The sequence below is a fragment of the Halyomorpha halys genome, unplaced genomic scaffold, assembly GCF_000696795.3.
Source record: "Halyomorpha halys isolate HHAL.00 unplaced genomic scaffold, Hhal_1.1 Scaffold214.1, whole genome shotgun sequence".
NCBI lineage: Eukaryota > Metazoa > Arthropoda > Insecta > Hemiptera > Pentatomidae > Halyomorpha > Halyomorpha halys.
The window spans coordinates 125,192-148,002 of record NW_027110944.1 but is presented as its reverse complement, the minus strand read 5'-3'; the positions used below and the strand labels follow the sequence as shown (position 1 = coordinate 148,002).

The following is a 22,811-nucleotide window of genomic DNA, read 5'->3' as shown; positions in this document are numbered from 1 at the left end:
GTTCATACTTGGCATCGTCGTCGACTTTCAATCATGTTTGAGATGAATAAAGATCAGTCGGCTGTACGTCGCATTTGAAGTAGCAGAACCAGAAAAAAAAAAAAAATTATTGAAAGAATTAATTTATTACGCACTAACTTCCACAGCTTACGGAATATTTCTCAACATATTCAGGAGAACTGGAGAACAATATATTATTATGAAATATAATCTGATAAAATTGTGGTTGCGGATTACTACATAATGTCTTGGAATAGGTGAATACTCTACTTCACGTTTCGCGATAAGTAAAGTAGTTCTTTCACCATAGTTTTTTCCAGACCTTATGTTAGCCTGTTAATGATTCTTTTGGTCTGTGTTTATTTCCTCTCGAATAGTTGCAGTCGGTGATTTTTAATTATACGAGTACTATTATTATCATTTACACTTTTTTTTTTCTTTTGTTCTTCTTTTTCTGTTTATACTTTATGAATGAATACTTGAACGATAATATTTATTGCCTTTATTTGTGACTGATTGTATTATTTCTCTTCAATAAAAAAAGATTTCCATATATTATTACTTAATATTTTAAGAGTATTGGAAAATACTGTTTCAGGTGGGATGCAGAATATGGAACTTTGGTGTGGTAAGTGTCTTAGTGTTGACAGTATGCAACATCTTACTGATGTTGAAGCTGCTCCACATCGAGCGATCGGATGGCGGACAGGCCGGCCCTAGACCTGTGCCTCCGCTACCACCTGTCATCATGGACGCATTCTTCCCTCACAATATCACTCCTGTCTTTGAGATGAACATCCATCTCGGCCACTGGGACAACCGCAGGCTTCTGAAAATGATCGACCACGCTCTTGTCGGCACGTTGTTCGATGAGCTTTCCAAACGTTATTCTGTTTGCCTTGCCACACAAAGCTCATTGGAGAAGCTCCACTCGCTAGTCCAAGTGGCGAATCATTGGAGGGGTCCAATATCTGCAGCCCTGTTTGCAGCAGGTGATGAAGAATTTGGCCTTCTTCAAGGTATTATTTATAATATATTGTTTAATAATGTATACGAAAAATAATTCACCTTGAGAGCATGGGGATATCATAAGAAAGGGAATATCATAGAAAATCATGTTAGTATTTTTCTAAACAATTCATTAGGCTTTTAAGGTTCTGATTCAGATTCCGGATTCGACCAACTCGTATTTAGAATGCTAACTTCAAGAAACGCAAACAACGCGAAAAAAAAGTTCGCTTTTTTCAGTTTTGTGCTTATATCTCAAACCCTATCGGCTTTACGATAAAAAAATCTAAATAACAAATTGAAAACATGGAATTTTTTTATAAAATTAGTATGTACTCAAGTATTTCCTCAGTCGCACAGTTTAGGAACTTGAGCGGGTTTGAAAATCGTGAAAATCTGACCTAGTGTCTAAAATATGACTCTATTTTTGGTTGTTTGCCAATGTTTTCAAATTTTATTTATGTCAATATAAATATATGATGAAATTAAATTTATTAGAACAACTTAAAGACGTTTCTATCATGTATATGGGCCAGTAAAACTTTCTTACTTCCTATTTTTTTTTTTTTATCTTCTGCTGTCTATTCTTACAATAGCTTTTTCAGAAAATTATTCTTTTTCTTATTGGGTACATAATATTATTGCTTCTTCTTTTGCGTCACCCTGTAGAGCAACGGTTCCAAAGTACCCCAAGAAAATTCTAATTTTCCAAAATGAAATAAAGGAATTAAAAATCAAAATAGCAAATATACAGAGCACTCCAGCACTTTTTCTTTTCCTGCATATCAAACCACTCTACGGATAATTGCCTACATTTTTATTTTTTTTTTAGCTTGACAAGGGTGTCGCGAAATATTTTTAGCCCAAGATAAATGCCGTGGTGAAGAAAGTTTGGGCACCGCTGCTGTAGGACCATATAAGTGTAGAGCAGCGTCCAACCATGGATTACTGCCACAGTTCTTGGTCTCTCGCTATGTTCATATCTTAGCGGAGAGTTTTTTCTCTTCTCTTGCACAATAGTCTCGGTAATCCTCCATCCTGGTGACATGGCCAAACCACTTCAGCTGACGAGCCACTAGGACTTCCTTCATCGATAGGATTCCTAGTTTCCTGATTCTGTCGTTACGGATGCAGACCCTTCTTGTTTTACCCACAATCCTTCGAAGGAAGCTCATTTTGAAGCTTTCAATCTATTTCCTTTACATCTTTCAATACCCTGCTTTCAGCTCCATATAAGAGTACAGGCAAGTGTACCGTCTAAAATATGTTGAGCTTCACATTTCTGTCTATTTCTATCTTTCCAACCCCCGTATTGCAGTTCTTGAGACCGAAACCAACTTACTCATCCTGTGTAGGATCTCTCAGTCCAATTTCCCTGACTGTCCCATTGTAACCTTTATTTCATGGAATATTCTTCTTCGTCTTCTTTTTCTTCCACTCATATGCCTTTCAGCGCGAGGGTGCTTCCAAGCATTCCTATCCCTGGCAAGGTTCCTAAATTGATAATTGTGTCAACACAAAATCGTTTAAGGGTCATTATCTGAAGATGCGCAGATTTTACATCCGAAAATCTCATTTGTAAAAAGTCATAATTTGGAGCTGCAGAAATTCATACATACTTAGTGGCATAGTAACTTCAGTTTTCGTGTAGTAGCCAGAAGAAGTGTTAAAATGAAGTAGTGAAGGATGAATATTTTTTAGTGAGATAGGGAAAAAATGATTTTTGGGACGTGAAGAAAAATATTTTTTAAAGAAAAATATATCTTTCAAAACAGTTTAATACTAATGTTTGAGTTATTCATTCCATCATAATTGAACATTTTGAAATAAATTAGGGAGTGAAATTATCAAGGTTTTTATTTTATTTTTTAATTACTGTAATTCGTTTAAACCTGAAAAAGAGCATGGAAGCAAAAATCCTTCAGAAATATAAGATGCTGGTGAAAGAATCGCTTAAAAGCGTTTCCCCATCAAAACTGCGGGACAGATCCTAGTTACGGATCGTTTGGCTTGAGGTCTAGAACCATCCAAGGGACTACCCACTACCGTCCTTTCCCATCCCTGCCATCTAGCCAAGTTCCCCTCCAAACTACACCTCCAAATACTTTTAGTGAGTTTTTGTGTAAAACGTCCGGACGTGCAGTATTTATTTTTTTATTTTTACTGACAACAATAAATAGTGAGACGTATTTTTTAATGGATTCCTCTTGTAATAGCTGACTTAATTAGTGAATTGAAACAAAAAATTGTAGACGAATATGAATTTTTAATGTGCCTTACTTAGGGGGTCAGACATATCGAGGGAGTGAAAAAACTTTTTGATTTTTTATTTACTACTTATAAATCTATTTTGGAGGTACACTGCATATTAGAATGAAAGGAGTGGTATAGTCCTCATTTTTTTCCAATGGCTGGTGCTCACCTTAGCGGTTTAAAATATATCAAATATGTTTCATATATTTTATAATTATATAATGTATTGTATATATGTCCGATCATGAATTGATTGGTATGCTGTGTAGCAACCAGATGTAATTGGGTTCATTTCTCTATTCCTTTCAGATAATGACCCTTATTGTAAAGTGTACTCCAATGTAAGTGTTTCAAAATATTTCACTTAAGAGCCAACACTCAAAAAATGTGAATTGGCTTTATGACACTTGAAGAGGTTCGGTTTCTTCAAACACTCAGAGCTACAGACAATAGTCGTCAAGACAATTATTTTAGATGCCCTCTTGAACACCTTCAAACGCCTTCACCCCTGTTTCCCTTATCCGGATCCAAATGAATCCTTCTTAATATATATTTCCCACAAAAATAGACATTATTGCTAAATGTGCTTTCAAGGCACTGTCTCTAAAATTGGGCTAAATATTTGTATGCATATGTCAAAGACAATTTTATTATGGTCTCAATCTACAGTCTTTCCCAAAGAAGAGTGTAGTCTGTATTCTTTTTTTATGTTCATTGTCTCTTCGGCCGAGGTATTCAATGATTTAAATACAACCATGATATTTAATAATAAAAATTTTATAGTTGTATTATTTTGAGCATCACTAGTCGTGTTTGAAAACCTTTGTAGTACATTATCAAAACTTGGAATGCATCATTTTAAAAGCTATACTTTTGAGGGTTTGACAAAAGAACTCATATCCAAAACAGGAGAGAGCACTGTTATTTATTTACTGTCTTCGTGCAAGTTTAAAATTCTATAAATATAATTACATAAAGTTTATTGATACGATTGAACTTTATTGACATCTATGTAATTTATTTTCACATGTTTGTTTGAGGTTACATTGATTACCTGCGCCATTGCTACCCCGCAGTCCGTGACAGGGTTAGCTTCCATTTGGCATTCCCTTGGGACAGACTTCCTTCGAAGAATCAACCGGTAAAAAGAGAAGGTAAACTCGATTGCCTCCATCCAGAAGGGTTTCTTCATCAACTGCTCAAGCACCGTTCCTCAGAATTGCTAAGGTGGCGTCAAAAGAATCCATACCCTCAAAATCATCTTAGAAACTTGGCAAGGAAAAATTGTCAGACCTCTCGGGTATTCCTTACTGATGTCGATATCATACCCAGCTTGGGAATGGCGGACGGCCTAGAAGTTTTTATTAAATCAGACAGCTGCACATCCCTATGCGCTTATGTGATACCCACTTACGAAGTCGATGAAAGGGTCCCTTTTCCAAAGAATAAATCTGAACTCATCAGACTCAAGGGCAGAGGACTCGCAAGACCCTTCCATCATAAAGTGTTTATTTATAACCAATACGCCACAAATTTTTCAAGGTTTGTTGAACCGCATAGTATATAATTTTTTTTTTTTTTCAAATTTCTAATGACAGAAAACATGTTGTGCCTTCTAATTCAATTCAATGTTAAGCTATCTCTATGCAAAAATTGTGTATAAACGTAAGTATACCCCTTTGGAATATTTGATTCAATTTTCAACTACGTATTATGTTTAATTTCAATTGACATCGTAATTGCTTTTGACAAGGGTTGGTGTCTCTTAAGAATTATTATAATGAATGAGTAAACATAGAAAAATAAACCTGAAAACTGAGAAAAAAGTAAATTTTAAAATACAGACTGAAATTAAAATTAAAAATTTACCATGAGCCATATAAAAAAGTATATACAAATGGTCCCAATATGCATGCTCCCCTACCTTATCCCAACATTTTTTCAAATTATAAATCAATTTCTGCTAAGTCATATTTTTAATTTAAATTGAGAATATTATTAGTTTTCTGACCTTAGTCGATTCTTCTCCAGCTTTCCTAATTTTGGAAGTTTCTACGAGATGGTGTAATTTTTTTACTTATACTGATGGGAAATGATACAAATAAGGGAAAAAACAGGAACTAATTATGAATATTATGATTTTAGGTGGGAGCAAGACCAATCAAGAAATCAAGTTCATATCAGCCATGGAGTAACGAACTTTGAATTTTTATATGAACCATTTTATATTGCTCACGATAATGTTCCACCCCACGATGAAAGATTTATTGGTTATGGATTTACACGTAATACTCAAGTGAGTTGAATAATAATAAAATTAGTTCAAGCCTACGTTCAGGTTTAGATACTTCATAGGGAGAGGGAATGCTTATTACTATTGCTAATAACTTTAATGATGGTTAAATATTGATTATTTTATGTAAATATAACATTTTTATTATTTATTGTTTTATTGTTTCTTCTTAACTTTTATCTAGAGTGACTGAGAAAAAAAAATTTCCTTATGACCACATTAAACCCACATTCTACAAAAATGTAACTATATAAGAATAATTAAATAAACTTAATTAATAGGAATAAAACAACATATTAGTTTTTATAGTTTTAAAAATATTGCATGTTCTTAAAAACATTAATTTAATTTTTAATATTAATTAATGTATTTTAGATGAAAAACCTCTAGAAAAAACGTCCTTCAAAAATAAATAAAACTTCTATGGATTAGTATTTATAAAACCAAATATATTTTTTTAATGAGAAATGTATATATATTTATATAAAGTAAGCCAGTGGAAACAAGAAAAAGATGTATTCTTATATAGTTCTATTTTTCTACAATGTGTGTTAAATGTAGCCCTAAGGACAAATGTTTTTCCTCAGTCGTTCTGATTTATAATTAATAAAATAAAATATAAAGTATATAAAAAAGCACCTATTAATATTAATGGTTTAATATTTAATCATCAAATTACATTAAGAATTATGGTTGTAATATTATTAAATAATTTAAGCTTTATTATTAACGTATAATTAGTTTCTATATATCGAAAACGCTCATGGTTAATATTGCAATTGCTGGACATTATTTTATTCAATAGATATTTAAATACCTTTTTATACATTAATGGTCACTCTTAAATTATTCATTCCTAGAACAATTGATACTGTCATTTGTTGAATAACTTCATTTATTTAATTATTATTTTTTTATTTAATTTTTGTTAAAATAAACATAACGTAGCCAGACAAATGCTATTTATATTTTTATAATTGCCATTTTTAGGCAACCAAGTGTGTCAGAATAGACAAAGATTATTTTTTCATTTTATATTTTTTGTTAATAGTAGGTAAAGAGTAAATCGAAGTTGAATCAATTAGTTCAATCCCCAAAATAAATAAATGAAAATAAAAATAAAATAATAATAATAAAATAAATAAATAATAAATGAAATTTATTTTTAGGTCAATTATCACTTGAAACACATGATTTTTTTTTTTTTTTTTATTATTAACTATTTTATATAAAAATTCAGTTTTTCACAGTTTCTTTTTAATAAACAATGATTGTTTTGTTTTCTTTCATCAACAGGTATACGAAATGTTCGTGGCTGGGTATCAATTTTTTGTACTATCACCTGTTTTTACTGTACACTGGGGCCTACAACACAGAAAAGGACGGCCTTCATGGAGAGAAAGACAAAATGCTAACAATCGTAAATTTTTTGAACAGTTCAAAAGAGAAGTATTTACAAGATACCATAAGGACCCTTTGCACATGGTCCTTCATCATACAAAAGATGGCCAGACAGCCAAATCTTGAATATATCAAACGCAATAATTAAATATTTTATTCATAATGTTATTTGTAATATCTTTGATGTTTTAAATATCATGTTATCATTATGTGCTGTGGTTGACCTAAGTGTATTTACAAGAAATTAAATGATTTTTACAGATCGTTTTTCATATTTTTAAACTTTCATTTAAGATTTCCTATTTCCTAGTAGCCAAGGATACCAATTAAATTTCGTCATATACGTTGATCGACGATTCTATTCTGTCGCCGAGGTGTTGAAGTATCCAATTACTATAGACCTTCGCTCTCTCGGAATTCGAAAAAAAAAATTTAGTGACACCCACGTCGATCTAAAAACATACAAAAATGTTGTAGGGAAATAAGAAAAACAGTAGAAAATAAACCCTGGAATGTTTTTGTTGTTATATTATGAAAAAGTGATTTCGTTGTAAAATAAGTTCGTAGCGGTTTTTACTGGCGATTTAAATAAAAACTTCAGATTTTTGTAAATATTTTAAATCAATTATGTATGACCCATGTTGATCTTTACATGTTGCCATCTTTCTGATAATTTTTAATTCTGTCCTTCCAGAACTTCTCAGGTTTTTGCACTATGTGCGTTTTGCAGTCCTCAAGCGAATTAAAGTGTCTCTTGTTAAGAGAAATAAGTGAAAATCTGTTGGGGCAAGATCTGCTGAATAGGGTGGGAGGTGATAACATACCAGCCAAACTCGAATAATTTCTGCCAGGTCTGCAAATACACGTGAGGACGGGCGTTATCGTGATGGAAAACTATACCTTTGCAATTAGCCAATGCTGGACGCTTTTGCTCAATTAATTATTAATTGCTGCTTTTAATTATTCCAACTGGACACATTATACTGAAAAATTAATTGTCTGTGACCAATGCAAGAATTCAGTCATCATCAACCGTTGAAGGACAACTCGAGCGCTTTGTGTCTTCCAAGTGAAAATTTCCGGTTCTGAACCGAGCAAACCACTTACGGACAATGCTTTCTCCTAAGGCATCATCGCCATACACACTGCAAATTGAGCACTACACAACCGCTGAAAAATCTTATTTTAAAAATAATTTTACAAATGTATAAAATTATATACAACTAGTAAATTTGTTATTAGATATAAAATGACATGATACACACATGCGGAGAATCTACCCATTGATAGAACTCTAATCTAAAAAAAATCAAGTCAAAAAATTAATTTTTTAAAATTTACATGAAAATTCGTATTAAAGGTTCTAAAGAACGATAAATATGAAGCGTTTTTTACATTTTGTAATTTTTTATACTATTAATACGATCGAAAGTTTATTTTCCTTAGTATTACAAAAAAAAAAGTTGATTGGTTATATAACAACCTTGAAATTTATACAGAGCAAAGGTAAAAAACAAATAAAAATTGTCAGTATTATGTAAAATAATGTAGTGTGAGTGCGGTTGTTTGTGTAACCATATTACGTAACTATAGTACATATATTCCTGCGATGTTTCAGCAACATTTTCGCTTAAATCGACTTTTAAGTAACGGAAGTGTCACTTTGTGTCTTCGATTTTACACTTTCTTTAGCATTTTATCTAAAGATTGTGGTACGACACAATTGGAGTTCTGGGAGTGGTCAGATGCTCAACTTAAATTGAGTGTTCGCGGCTTTAGCGCACATGCACAGCCTCCAATGGCTCATTATCAGTGACGCGGTGAGAGGGATGCGCAGGGATCTGGAAGAGCTCTGCTTTACCATATAGAGGATATAAGAGTGTAAATGCGACTGGTGATCATTTTATTTATTTATTTTTTTCATTTACATAGTTTGATTATGTTTATTTTCTTTATCCTTCTGTTTGTATATGTTTAGAGAGTGATTTTATTTAATTTTATGTATATTTTTTTCATTTATTTATTTATTTTTATTCTTACGTTATTTTATTTTGAATGTAATCAGTTATCACTATTACTTAGTGCCCAACAACGTTGTGGCAGATTGTAATATTTATAAATAAACAAAAATTTTTAAAAACCCGTCCTACCAATGTACAATACATGACATTTAATATTAGCTCGGTAATATTTAGTATTAATTTTATTTTTATGGAAAAGATCAGTAACAATAAACAATGGATAAATATAAATTATGAATGAATATGATTAGTAACTAAAGGAGGAGAAAAATGTTATCGTGTTTCTATGGTTGTCATAGCAACAGTCAGATTTGACTTTCACTAGTATATATTATAATTTACTTATTTTATATTTTTTATATAATATTAAAGAAATAACTGTTTTGAAATGTACAAAATTAATTCCATTTCTGATTCTGGGAAGTTAAGGAAAAGTTGTGTAAGCAGGCACTGCATCTGATTTTTTTTTTTAATTATTACTAGAGACAAGATCTTCATAAAATTATCTTTTGTTTATGAGATTCAAATTCAACAAAACCTCAGAAATTCAAATCCTGGAGAAAACATTCAAATAACAATAATTTTATGTTGATCAAAATTTCACGTTTTGGGGTTTCTTCGCAAAGTGTAAGTTTTGAGTTTTTTCTGTACAAAATTGTGCGTTTAAATCTTTTTGGGCTAAATTTTGACTTTCATATTATAAAATATAATGCTTGAACTAAATTTCTTATAAATCTACTGGTATGTATATTTTTGCCTTATTTAATTAATTTAAAATTGACAAATTGGAGGTAATTAACATATTAAGAATCGAATTTAACCTTCAACAACAAGTAAACAAAAGTGACGTAAACTCTCGAAATATTATTAACCAATGATTTCAGGTAACTATGAAAAAGTTTCTCTTGATGAAGCTTGTTATATAGAACGTTCAGTGTAATTGTCTTTTACTTGTATCCCCAGTACGCCTCTAGATCTTCATTATTCTACTTGACTTTATTCTGGAAGGGGAGAGTGTCATTTTTTTAAGGCGTATTATTACCGTATATATACCTATGGTACATTATTTAAATTAAATATTAAAATTATTATTTTAAATGAAACTTCTAATAGTTTTTCAAACATTGACTTATAACATGTTAATTTTTTGGTTAGTAATATATTTCTAAGTAAATAAATAATTGGAAAGCTAAATGAAAGAACATGCTACGTTAAATTTTAGCAAATATTATTAAATAAAGAATATTATTAAGTACTCCTTTCTATTTAGTGGCCTTGTGTATTTTTTCTAAAAATTAAAATTGATTTTGTTTTAATAAGTTGAAAAATTGAATTCCTGCCTTCATAGTAGGAATATAAATAATAATAATATAATCTATATATTAAATAATAATATAAACTATCCAATATATACTAAATATCAGCTCCCTCATACATCATCAGTTATGGTCAAAATTTAAGGTTTTTGATAAGATTAATTTAGTATTTTTTTATGTTTACATAAATGTAGGTGAATTTAGCAAATTTAATTTTCAGACAAGGTTAGGTAAGCTTTTAATTCATTAATAGTATAAATTTAACAACAAAATTGGTTAAACAATTAAAAAACAGAAAACGTAATAATTATGAAGTTCAAACAATATTTAATTTGAATTTTCGAAACACTAGTGATATCTACCGACAGATGTCTCAGTTTCAGGTAACCTTGGTAGCCTGGTTAACAAAACTGTAGACAAGGAACAGGTCGCCGGAGTTTTACTAAACTCTTGGACAAATTTAAGTTATACAAATCTTAGTTTTACCAGAGATTGGTGCAAACGGCCCATAGAAGTAAAGAACATGCTGATAGCATTAAGGAAGCATCTCATGTTAGCAATATGTACAAATTGCCTGATATATAAATAATTACCATATACTAGCAAAACATATTTATTTCATCTTACAAAATATTCTTTATTTTAATACATCATAAAGTATGGGAAGGTTTTGTACAGATAAGAGTTTTTTTTTTAAATAGAAAGCTAAATGGATTATTATTGTAATCATGAGAGATAGTTGACTGTGGATGACTTATACGAGGAGAAGATGGTTGGGGGGTGCGGTCAAAATATAACACATATAAGTTTTTCTTTTGTTTTTTTTTAATAATTTATTTATTGATATTTACAACTGTATACACAGATATACAACAAGTAAATTTGCTGTAGGTGACATAGTGACATGATAAAAACATGTGGAGAATCAAACTCCAATAACATTTCTAGAGAAGAAGATCTCGAGGCCATCTTCTTTTCAGACGCCTAGGAGGATTATTAGGTAATGAAGAAGAAGTCAGGTTAGAAACAAGTGGATTTGGGTGGTTGAGAAGTTTATTATGGAAGGAACGGTATCTGGTTCTGGCCAAATCGGCAACATATGGAATATTGAGGTCCTGATGGATGACTTGATTTGTGACAAAGTAAGGAGCATTAAGGATTTTACGAAGGATTTTGGACTGTAAGTATTGGATTCTGGAGGAATTTGATGGTTTAGTGGAGCCCCAAAGCTCAACTCCGTATGTCCAGATAGGCCTTATAATAGTCATGTAGATCAGTCTTTTGTAATGGATTGGTAATTTAGACCGTTTGTCTAGTAAATGTTGCAATAGTCGGAATCTACGAGCAGTTTCTTGTCTTTTTAGTCTTGTATGAGGATTCCATGTCAGTCATTTGTCGAGATGTAGTCCTATACATATAAGTTGAAGTGAGTATTATTTAATAAGTGTAGTATATAGTGTATATATCGAAGTTAAGGCGATAATTCCCTAAACTAGAAAATTCATAGATAAATATAAAACTAACTCCGAATCCTATGATCTTTCACTGTAATAAATATAAATATTACATGGGTTTAGCTATATTCCCTCACAGATTCAGTAAAATCCGATGGATGTGTGTAGCTGAGGGAGTTGATGCGTCTACCATATTAATCTCATAACGGCAGTGTCGCTGATTCGAATCCGACCTGAGATACTTTGTGGAGATTTTGTGGCGGCCCCAGTGCGAGCGAATTTTGTGATAGAATTTTTTACTGGATTAAACAAATTCAAAACAAATGCTTTCTAGGCTTTATTGGACTTAACGTCAACTAATTACTCCAAGTACATCTCATTTAAAACATTGAGGTGATCTTTCTGAATTATTATCATGTGTTTGTTTTTTTTTCTCCAGATCGCTCTGAAACAACAATAAATATATGTGATAGAAACACTATGCTGATAGACTAACATAATTTAATTGGAAAATATTACCTTATTATACCTGGAGTAATACAAGGAGGAATGAATATTTATGATAAAAATTTTTTTTCTCTCTCCTATTATTTTTTTTAATTTTATTTTCTAACCTCTCTTTATTAACATATAGAATACTATAATATAATATATATATACATTGTTAACAATAAAATTTTGTTTGCTGTATGGTATTATAAGACAAGTTATAAGGTCCGCTGAAGGCAGGTTAACAGAGGTGGCATGATAGCCGGGGGCTAACAAAGAATGGGGAGGGACCATTTCGAGTGATGGTAGTTATTATTATTTTTATTTATTTTTTTTGTTCCCTCTAAAACAGAATAAAACAATAAATTAGTGGTTGCTTTATGTATGGTTTACATAAATCAAGTTGAGTCCTACCTTTTTCTACCTGTGGTACTTTAAGGTTACGATGGAATACTTACCTCGTTATTGTGAATGTGTCCATTCTATATGGTCCTACTAAAAAATATCCGGAGGTGAGGGGCCTCCTCATATACACTACAGTTATACAGTTAGTCAGTTATACTACAACTGCCTCCTGGTCACAATAGCTATCCATTTTTCCCTTTTTTGTTATTAATATTTGTTTCAGATAATAACCACATTATTGCCAGGTGATTATTATTTATTTATTTTATTTTTATTTTTTTCTGATCCCTCAAAAACAGAATAAAAGAATAAATTATTGGTTGCTTTACGTATGGTTTACATAAATCAAGTTGAGTATTACCTTTTTCTACCTGTGGTACTTTAAGGTTACAATGGGATACTTCTCTCATTATTGTGAATTGTCCATTCATTATGGTTCTACTAGAAAATATCCGGAGGTGAGGGGCCTCCTCAGGTGGTTATTATCTTTTTTATTTTCAAACCCTCTTTATTGTTTGTACGTACAATTACAGATATATACAATACAATACAGGAATATATATATAAAAAATATACATTATATCTTTGTTCGCCGTATGGCATTACAAGACCTGTAACAAGGTCCACTGAAGGCGGGTTTACATTGGTGTCATATTAACCCGGGGCTAACAAAGAATGAAGAGGGACCATTCCGGCTGGTGGTGGAGTGGTGACTTCAAGCTGCAGACCCCGTAGTCCTTCCCTCGGCGAGGACGTCTACCAAGGGGACTGTGCTTTTCCACCTCCCAGGTCTTGTTGGAGGGGCGATTTCCCTTAAGAGCGGGTTGGCACAGAGTGAAGCTGGAGTTCTTGGTGAATGACGTTGTTTCTGGCCCTCTGTAGTATTGTTTCACGAACAATTCGCGTGGTTATTATTTTTTTTCTGATTTCTCTAAAAAAGAAAAACAAGAAATTCTTGTTGTGAATGCTTTATTATGGGAAAAAGAGAATACATCGTGTTGAGTATTACCTTTTACAACCTCTGGTATTTTAAGGTTACCTGTGATACTTATCTGTTAATTGTGGAATGTCCATTCTGTTTGGTCCAATTATTAAAGAAAGAATCCGGAGGTGAGGGGCCTCCTCATGTTGATTTTCGCATAGGAGATAGAAATAAAAAACAGTTATTATTAAAGACAAAAAGATAATGATAAAATAATAAGAAAACAGTCAGAAGTCGAAGAGAAGTGTGGGGAAAGGGGGAGGGGATGCATCAGAAGAAGGAGTTATAAGGTGATGTTAATAGGGTTTTTGGAACCTTTCCTGCCCTGCCACCTCGCAGGAAAGGGGGATGGGGTGAAGGGTATAATCTATATTTTTTTTCGTACCCTCCTAAAATTTAAATTTGTTTCATATGTGTACATATGGTGAGGTGTGCCATATGTACAGCTGGTATTTTTGATACCTTAGAAGGTTATAATTTTTTTTTTTTTCCGAATCCTCTAAAAACAGACATGAAATGTGAATTAGTAGTGCATTACTGTGTAGAAAGAAAAAGTAATTCGTGTTGTGTCTTACCTTTTGCTACCTTTGGTATTTAAAGGTTACCTGTTATATTTAATTTTACATATGAGCTATCCATTCAGCAGCTATTTTGAGTGGTGAGGGAAGGTTCTAAAATAAATACTAATAATAAAAAGGGAAAAATGTATAGCCATTGTGACCAGGAGGCAGTTATAGTATAACTAATTTTGGTATTTCAATATACTTCTGTGATAATTTTTATTGAACAAATGGCATGTTTACAAGTAATTCAAATAAATCATTATTTATAAAATGTACAAGAAATAATGCAATTAAACAAAAAAAACAATTTTTCATTAAAAACATGGTGACGATGAGGCTTGTACGGTCTGGTGGATGTCAGACGAACTTCTTGAAATGCTATCTAGCGATGGCATAGTGAACCGCTACAACATATTGTAGATTTTTTTTATCTTAAAAACCATATACTTGATGTTTTTTACCCATATAAAGTACAAAGTATACTCTAATGAAAATTATTGGATTCTCCCATTTTACATAGCATCAACAATATATTCACCTATGAAAAAAAACTAGTTCCTAAAAGTATTCAAATACTCTCCTTTCACAGGAATATGTATTTTCAGTCCGTTACAAAACTAGCTCATTTAATTTTGTATTAAATAACTTTAATGTTTATTTCAGTTTCCAAATATAAAATTATTGAAAAATATTTACGAGTTCGAATATATTCCCTCCTCTCTGTAATCTTGATTTTATTTAAATTAAAATTTTGCCTTGTTAACAGTTTATTCATGGATCAATGTCAAGAAATAAAACTTTTTTTTGTTGTGAACTATTCCCTCGGTTATCTCCTTTAGTAATACGTTATAATACTGATTTCGGTTCTTGTGTTATCTGGGTTTGACGCTTTGACCTATGAACCGATAAGTTCTACAGCTGACGGACAACTCCAAATCAGTCTGTGTTCGAACTATCCATTGTATGGTTGTGCACTTATGAGGTATGTGGATTTGAAATCATTAATTATTAGTAGTATCGAGTAGATTAATCTTCATATTAATTATTGCAATATAATTATATAGTTTAAAAAGAAAAAGTCATAAATTAGTAAAATGTATTTAACAAATCCCAAATGTTGTCTTCTTATTATTCGATAAAGCAGTTTTCATATGATTCTGTACATTATGCGAATCGATTAATTATTGTTTGTTTTTCCTTTTAGAAATTAAAATTACATTGAAAACAATTAGAGAAACCTTTTCTATTAAAAAAACTGCGGAGTAAACCTACTCTTTCAATTCATGCTTTTATATATTTTATTTACTTAAAATGAAATCAAACTTTAATTCGTTCTATATACTTGAGTTTATTTCTTTATACAAGGTAGAAATCTCAGTAGACACCGGAAGTACCAAGTCTTTAGGTGGTGTGGGACTCAAATCCACTCCAACTACCTTGTTATGCATCAACTGAGTTGACCGAACAAATTGCTTTTTTTTTCCACATAAAATAGTTTTATTTCATTCAAAATGTTTAATTTACTTGGTTACCGAAGCTTCCTCAACCAAACGCAGAATTCCAGGATGATCATAAGTTGGTATTTTCCTGTCGTGACTAACAGCATGTTTTTTTGTTTTTTTTTATTTCTTCACTGACAGGGTTGACTCTGAGGTCTTTATGCAGATGGTCGTTTCTGATGTACCATGAAGCGTCAACTATACTTCTGATTAAGATTTAATTATTTGTACATTAATTTTCTTGGAACCATCCCAGAGCTGGATTCCATCCAAGTATTATAAAACTTGTTTTTAAAACAGAACTGTTCACGATTGATAGTTTTATTTTCCTTAATTTATGTTGAGTTCCTCGCTGAAATGCTCCACTCGTGAAAATACCATGCGTTTTAAACATATTTTCTCAACCATAACCTTAGCATTGGAAATCTCCCAAAACATAAAAAATTATGTGTACATGGAATTTAAATTTTACCGAGTTTATTTCGTTTGGTAGCTTTCATTAAAATTAAAAATAAATAAGCGTGACCAAATGTGATAAAAATTTTACTAAAATTTATATTTTCAAACTTTCTGAATTTAGTAATATTTGTAAATCGATAATGGTCTATTTAAATGTCCTCAAAAGAAAAAAATTATAAACGAAAATTAATTTTAAAAAAATTTATGGTAAAAATTATAAAATAACGACATAAATTACTTATTATAAATTAGATGCCTGAATGATTAAAAACATCGATACAAAAATCATAGTAAATGTTTATCACCTGAATTAATTTATAGTATTAAATATTATTTGTGTGTAATTTCAATGCCAAGGATTCATGCACCCTTATTTTAAACGTATTGATTGCTAAATTCGCAGATATAACTTACACCATTTTTCAGGAAAAAATGTTAGATTTTACCGCATACTATAATTCCTTATTAATTAATTCTCTTTCGTTTTTTTTTTTAAATCTTTTTTTTTTTGACACAATTTAAAATCTTTTTCATACCAAGATTATTATTCACTTAACTTTTGGTATAATAATTTTTACAAATTTGAAATTTATACATAAGTGAAGTTACATCTGTTAAGTTTGACCAGATTTAAGTACCAAGTTACATCTTAACTTAACTTGATCATTTTTAATTTTTATTCATGAATTCAATAAAACCCACACCAACCCAACCAGAAAACTATTGATATCCAATAATTCGATTATTATTTACTTAAAAACAAATAAGATAGTTATTATTATAAGAAAAGGAATAATTTGAAATAATTAATCCATTTATTCATGTTAATACAAACTAAGGGAATATGGTTTGTAATGGTCAATTACCATTAATGCTTCCTTAATTGCAACAAATAGTTTAATAATTAATGAATTGTTATTTAGATTCTGCGATGAACTTTGGCTGGTGAGCAATCGATATTGATAACGGCAAATATTAAATTATTATTTTCTGTTGCATTCATTCAGTTAGTGCGAACTGATGACATAATTTTAAACAGTAAATAAATAAATGATATTATTAAGTTTTGTTGCTTTTTTGTTTAATATTTAGGTATCAAATTAAATTAATTGAAAATCGGAATCAATTCGCACCTGCAAGAATATTTAGTTAAATTCAATAAATAATTTGTTTGGTTCCTAAATTGAATATGAGCATGAAAAGAAGAATTCGATGACTTTCGTTAGGAGTACTTATAAAATTCGAATAATTATTTAGAGATCTAGATGTTTGTTTTATTTATTTATTGTTTTATTAAACAAGTGGGTTTTGGTGGTTGGGAAGTTTATCATGAAGGATTGGTATCCAGTTCTGGCAAAATCGGCAACATATGGAACATCGATGTCCTGATGGATGACTTGATTTGTGACAAAGTAAGGGGCAGGATTTTGGATTTTAAGGATTGGATACGAGAGGAATTCGATGGTTCAGTGGAGCTCCAAAGCTCAATACCGTATGTCCAGATAGGCCTTATTATACTTATATAATTGATTTTGTAATTAATTGGAAGTTTAAATCGTTTGTCACGTAAGTGTTGTAATAGTCGGAATCGAAGTGCAGTTTCCTGTCGTTTCAGTCTTATATGAGGATTCCAAGCAAGAGGTTTGTCCAGATGGAAGTCCTATGTAACGGGTCTGTTCGACAGGAACAAGGAAGTTATTATAAAAGGATACTGTGGAACAGAAAGTCGTGAGCTTACGACATATACATAAATTAAATAAATAACTAAATTTATAACATAAAAGAATTATAAAACATAAAAATAATTTAAACGTACATAATGGTGATTTAAGACATGCATGAAAGTAATTTACAACTTAAATAAAAACTTAATACCCCCCAAAAAATTATGAAATATAAATATAAAATTTTCCGGTTTTCATGGTTGTTATGACAATAGTCATAAGTTGTCATTATTACTATGTGATGTATGAGATAATGAAGAACCAGTATACAGACGTGAATAAAACCTAACATATTAGCAATGATAGTAATAATTCAACACATAATTTTTATATACGATATACCTTTCGTCATTAGAAGAAAACAAATACGGATTATCGTCATAGCAACCGTGGAAACACAAAAATATAGCAATAATAATTTTTTTTTTACGTAACCAATATATAGAAATATAGGAAAAGAACGTTTTACCATGGTGAATAGTGAAGTATTTGTCAAATTGGAACAAAAACATGATATGAACCCAAACGCGGATGGAAAGTAAAAAATTGTCTTATGGGCAATTGTTTTATTTTATTTTGTGAACTCACTTCTGAATGTTTATGTATTACTTATCAGTGTCCTTTTATGTTCAATATTTGAAAGTATATTTTACAGTGATTGATAGTATACTTCAAATTTATTTTACATTTTCTCTTACATCATTAAAAAAAAAAATGTTTAAATTTCTACATAATTTTTATTCTATATGTATGTATCGATTTTATATGAATATAAGTACTCATAAAATTTCATACACATGCCGTATTTAATGTGTCCCCGATTATAATTTTTTTTTTGTAATTATTGTTTATTTGATTATAGATTATTTTTTGTCTATATCTGATGAAAGCCTGAAAAATTAACCAAATGTTGGAAAATGTAAAAAAAATCTAGTGTATATTATAAACTTCACCAATATTTACGATGACGGTCGGTTACCAAATATAAAATTTTAAATAAAATAATTGAATAAATTATATATTTATTTTTATTGAATAAAAATTTGACAAAATAAATTAAAACCTGTATTCACTACTTTGTAGTTCCTACATAATAAATTAATGTAATATTTAACTGGTCCTATTGAAACATTAGAAACATAACTTACTTGATAATAAATATTAAAATACTTGTAATTTATCACAAACTAATCAACCCATCCAATCTAATTATATATTAATTATAATAAATCTTCTCTTCTTCGTAGTTTGCTAAAATTTATATGCTTCAATCAAACCTTTGATTCGATATTTCGTATCCAGATTAAATCAATCATTTGAGCCTAATGATATATAATTTACATTGCATTAAATTATTTAATTATAATTAATTATTAATTTATTGCAAAGTAAGTTTAGATTATCTCTATATACCTTTTTATGGTAGCTAATGCATTTTACAAGGATATTCAAACCAAAGCAAGCCTACCAAGACCAAAACCCATTTACTCTTGGTTTAAAGAGATCAATAATTTTAATTTTTATTTTTACATGTATTTCGCTATTAGTAACGTCAATAATTTCTTTTTGTTTTCTTCTCTTTTTCTTACTAACGTTTGAAAATTACTTATTTTTGTTAGAAGGTACACTATACGATCAGAAGAGACAAATTGTCTAAACAAAAAACATATTCTTATTTGCCCTAAAAGAACACATAACAATGATTAAATCCTTACTGGGGTTAACAAAAAAACAAAAAATGTCTTTTTTCATTTATAGCTAACGAGAAAAACTTATTAAAGTTCAAATAATAAATATAAATAAAGTTCACCATGGTCCGATAATTTTAATAAAAAAAAATTTATGATAGGAGAGTGATAATAGTGTTAAATTAATCTGTAATTAAAAGCTTTAAAATTTAATGGAAGAGTCATAAAATAGGATTATTTGACTGAAATTAATGACCTAGGCTGAATACCCTGCAAAAAGTTTTTAAATTTTTGGATGTGTAGTGTAAATTTATATCTAAGATTTGTCCTTGAGGATGGATGAGTTGGCCGAAACGTCGGACCTTTATAAACATAATAATGAGTGTTTTGAGACTTAATTTGGATAGAGATTGTTTTAGTTAAATAACAAAACCACACTTAAAGATAGCAAATTAAAACATTATTTCCGATTGTTATAGTTTTTTTTTATTTATTTCTTTATTTTTTTAAAAATTATTTATTTCTTTAAAACAAAACATACTCTTTACGGAACTTATTTCCAATTGAAATTTTTGTATATAGATTTTTTCTCTTGGAATTTCGTTTTTAACTAAATGATTTTCGAACAATATTAAATAATATACTTTTTTAAGTTATCTCTCTTTTTTAATTTGTTCTTATAAAATAATTAGCGTATTATTTCACAATCGTTTGCTACATATTTTTAACTATGTACATACTTAATGTTTATGTACTTATTTTTAATTGGCCATTTGGCAAAAAATAATCCTTTTTTTTTTTCTATACTTTTGTTAATCTTAAGGAACAAAAAAATAGACAATTTTTTTTCTATTCAATATCCCTTATATCTATTCATCAGGCAACTTCTGATATGAGTAAAATAACTAGTAATTTTTTTTTTTTTTAAATAGTTATAATTTATTGAAAACATTTCTTGTATAACAAAAAAATTAAAATACATATTTTCTCTATATAAAAAAGCAAATACCTAAAATATGAATTTATCATGAGTTTAAATGGTTATTTTCACACTGAATCCGACCCTGAGAAACCATTGGAGATTTGAGACCAGGGAAAGAATTTATTACACGACTTATGAAGATATACTGTGAAAATTACCTCTTTTTTTATCGTAATTATTTCTTATTTTTTACAAAATTGAATAGATTGGTTAAAAGTTGCTTATAAATTAATTCCATCTCATGAACAATGAATATTAATTATGAACTACAATTTTTTATTTGATAAAATAAATTAAATTTCTAATATATTGGTTGAAAAATTGAATTTAATCTGAAAATATAAAAATTTTAAGGTAGGATAAAGTAAATTCAGAATTCATTAATAATTTAGTTATTACTAATGAGAACAAACCAAAGCTAGGGGATATTTTAAAAAATGTTAGGTATCTAGGATTAACTGGCATTTCTTAAGTACCCAATCCTTCTCCCTTTTCAAAATTTTTTAATCTTTTAATTATTGGTGAGGATGGTCGGGAGGGGGGGAGGTCAGTAAGAAGAACATAAATAAACAAAACATTATTTATTCATGCCGACGTTTCGACCTGAGTTTTAGGTCTTCATAAGGGAGTTGTAGCGAAGAGGTCTTAGCTAAAACTCAGTAGTGTGGTAGTCAGTATAATAACAAGAGTATTGTTTTTAAATAAAATTCAGCACAATTTTCTCATAAATAATTATATGATTTAATAACCATTAATTAAGTAATGGGGGTGACGGTAGCAGCGTGGTAACGCGCCTGACTGCGTTTATACATATTTAAGGCATATACCTGGAATTATTAAATCGATTTTTTACATTTTTTCGATTTTCTCAAAAAATGTAACGATTTTCATTAAATTTGATAAATCAATATACAATTAAATTATCATTAATATTAGCTACGTCTTATCCTAATTGAAATAGTATGATAGAGTTTAAATGCCGAATTTTTAAAATAGCGACCTCTGAATTACCATTAATATTTTTTTTTAGGACCATTTTTTTTTAGAACCATCACACATTTTACTACTTATGAAAAATTTATGAAGATAGGAGGTCTAATATTTTTTCAAACTTATAAACATATTTCCATAAATAAGAGTAGTGAGTTTTTTATTTCGCCAGTCTAATTAAATTTTTTTTCCCTAAAGTTATAAGATAATTAATATTTTAATTTCACTTAAGCTATATATGTATCTTTCACTCGACAGGATGATTAACTCCATAAAATCATTTCTAGTATTTTCAATATTGATTGCATAATAATCTAGCATTCAATAAATGTTAGCAAACTGTTATATTTTATCATTTCTGTCATACTTTTACAAAAGAAAAATAAAAAAAATTCGCAGTAGAAAAGATTATTATACGTACTTTTATGAAAACTGCTAAAATTGGCTTTGATTAATCTGTCGACTATTAAGTCTCATTTGGAATATTAGAACGGGAATGTATTTCCACAATGAGGAGGAATTCGAAAAAAATGTAAGCAATTGCTCAACTGTGTTGAGTCACTAATACACAGTATACTGAACAGTCCAAGAGACAATGTTAAAAGGGATGAGAGAGAATTAGTTAAAACCAGTCAAATACATTTTTTCTCTCTTCGACTCGCCAATTGACAATGCCCTGCCAGGAACTAATATAAATGAAGATGTAGGATTCCCAGTGAGTCCAGATTAATGGTTTCCGCCATGCTCTGAAACTGGTTTCTCTCAACCCCCACCAAAAAATTATTTGTTGCAAGAAGGGTTTTCCTCTGCTTCCCACCCGAAATCTTTTCATCGAAACTCGTCTTTCACAAAATTCCTCAGTATATTTTTCCTGTAAGTAATACATTTCGTATAAATGATCTCTTTCCCTGCTTGTATCTTAACACTCTGATCATGACCATTCGTTTCGAATCTACACTTAAATTACTAAAATCGTATGTACACTTATATTAAATCATTTATCTCAAAAAAGTTTTATTATAAATTGTATAGAATTGGTTTAATAAATTAATAATTTAATATACACATCACCCATATACTAAGTACTTATTGCATTTTAACTTTCACTAATAAACTATCAAATTCCTCCAGAATCCAATCCTTACAGTCCAAAATCCTTAATGCCCCTTACGTTGTCACAAATCAAGTCATCCATCAGGACCTCAATGTTCCATATGTTGCCGATTTGGCCAGAACCAAATACCGTTCCTTCCATAATAAACTTCACAACCACCCAAATCCACT

The 22,811-nt window shown here is 30.0% G+C and overlaps 2 protein-coding genes across 4 annotated transcripts in view; both read left to right on the top strand.

The window, feature by feature from the left end:
- Positions 1 to 7,229, top strand: part of LOC106679687 (beta-1,4-glucuronyltransferase 1) — a 28,492-nt gene extending 21,263 nt beyond the window's left edge. For all 3 annotated transcript variants that reach the window (XM_014418982.3, XM_014418983.3, XM_014418984.3), the window contains 4 exons: positions 599 to 1,019; positions 4,302 to 4,803; positions 5,407 to 5,557; positions 6,851 to 7,229. In XM_014418982.3, the coding sequence (XP_014274468.1) occupies positions 599 to 1,019; positions 4,302 to 4,803; positions 5,407 to 5,557; positions 6,851 to 7,081 (1,305 nt within the window). In that variant the 3' untranslated portion in view covers positions 7,082 to 7,229. The remainder of the gene's footprint in view (positions 1 to 598; positions 1,020 to 4,301; positions 4,804 to 5,406; positions 5,558 to 6,850) is intronic.
- A 7,844-nt stretch (positions 7,230 to 15,073) lies between these two features.
- The window catches only part of Apoltp (Apolipoprotein lipid transfer particle), a gene marked incomplete at its 3' end in the record, with an annotated part of 131,866 nt that continues 124,128 nt past the window's right edge, over positions 15,074 to 22,811 (top strand). Inside the window, 1 exon segment of the mRNA XM_067049064.1 lies at positions 15,074 to 15,167. Coding sequence (XP_066905165.1) covers positions 15,163 to 15,167 — 5 coding nt within the window.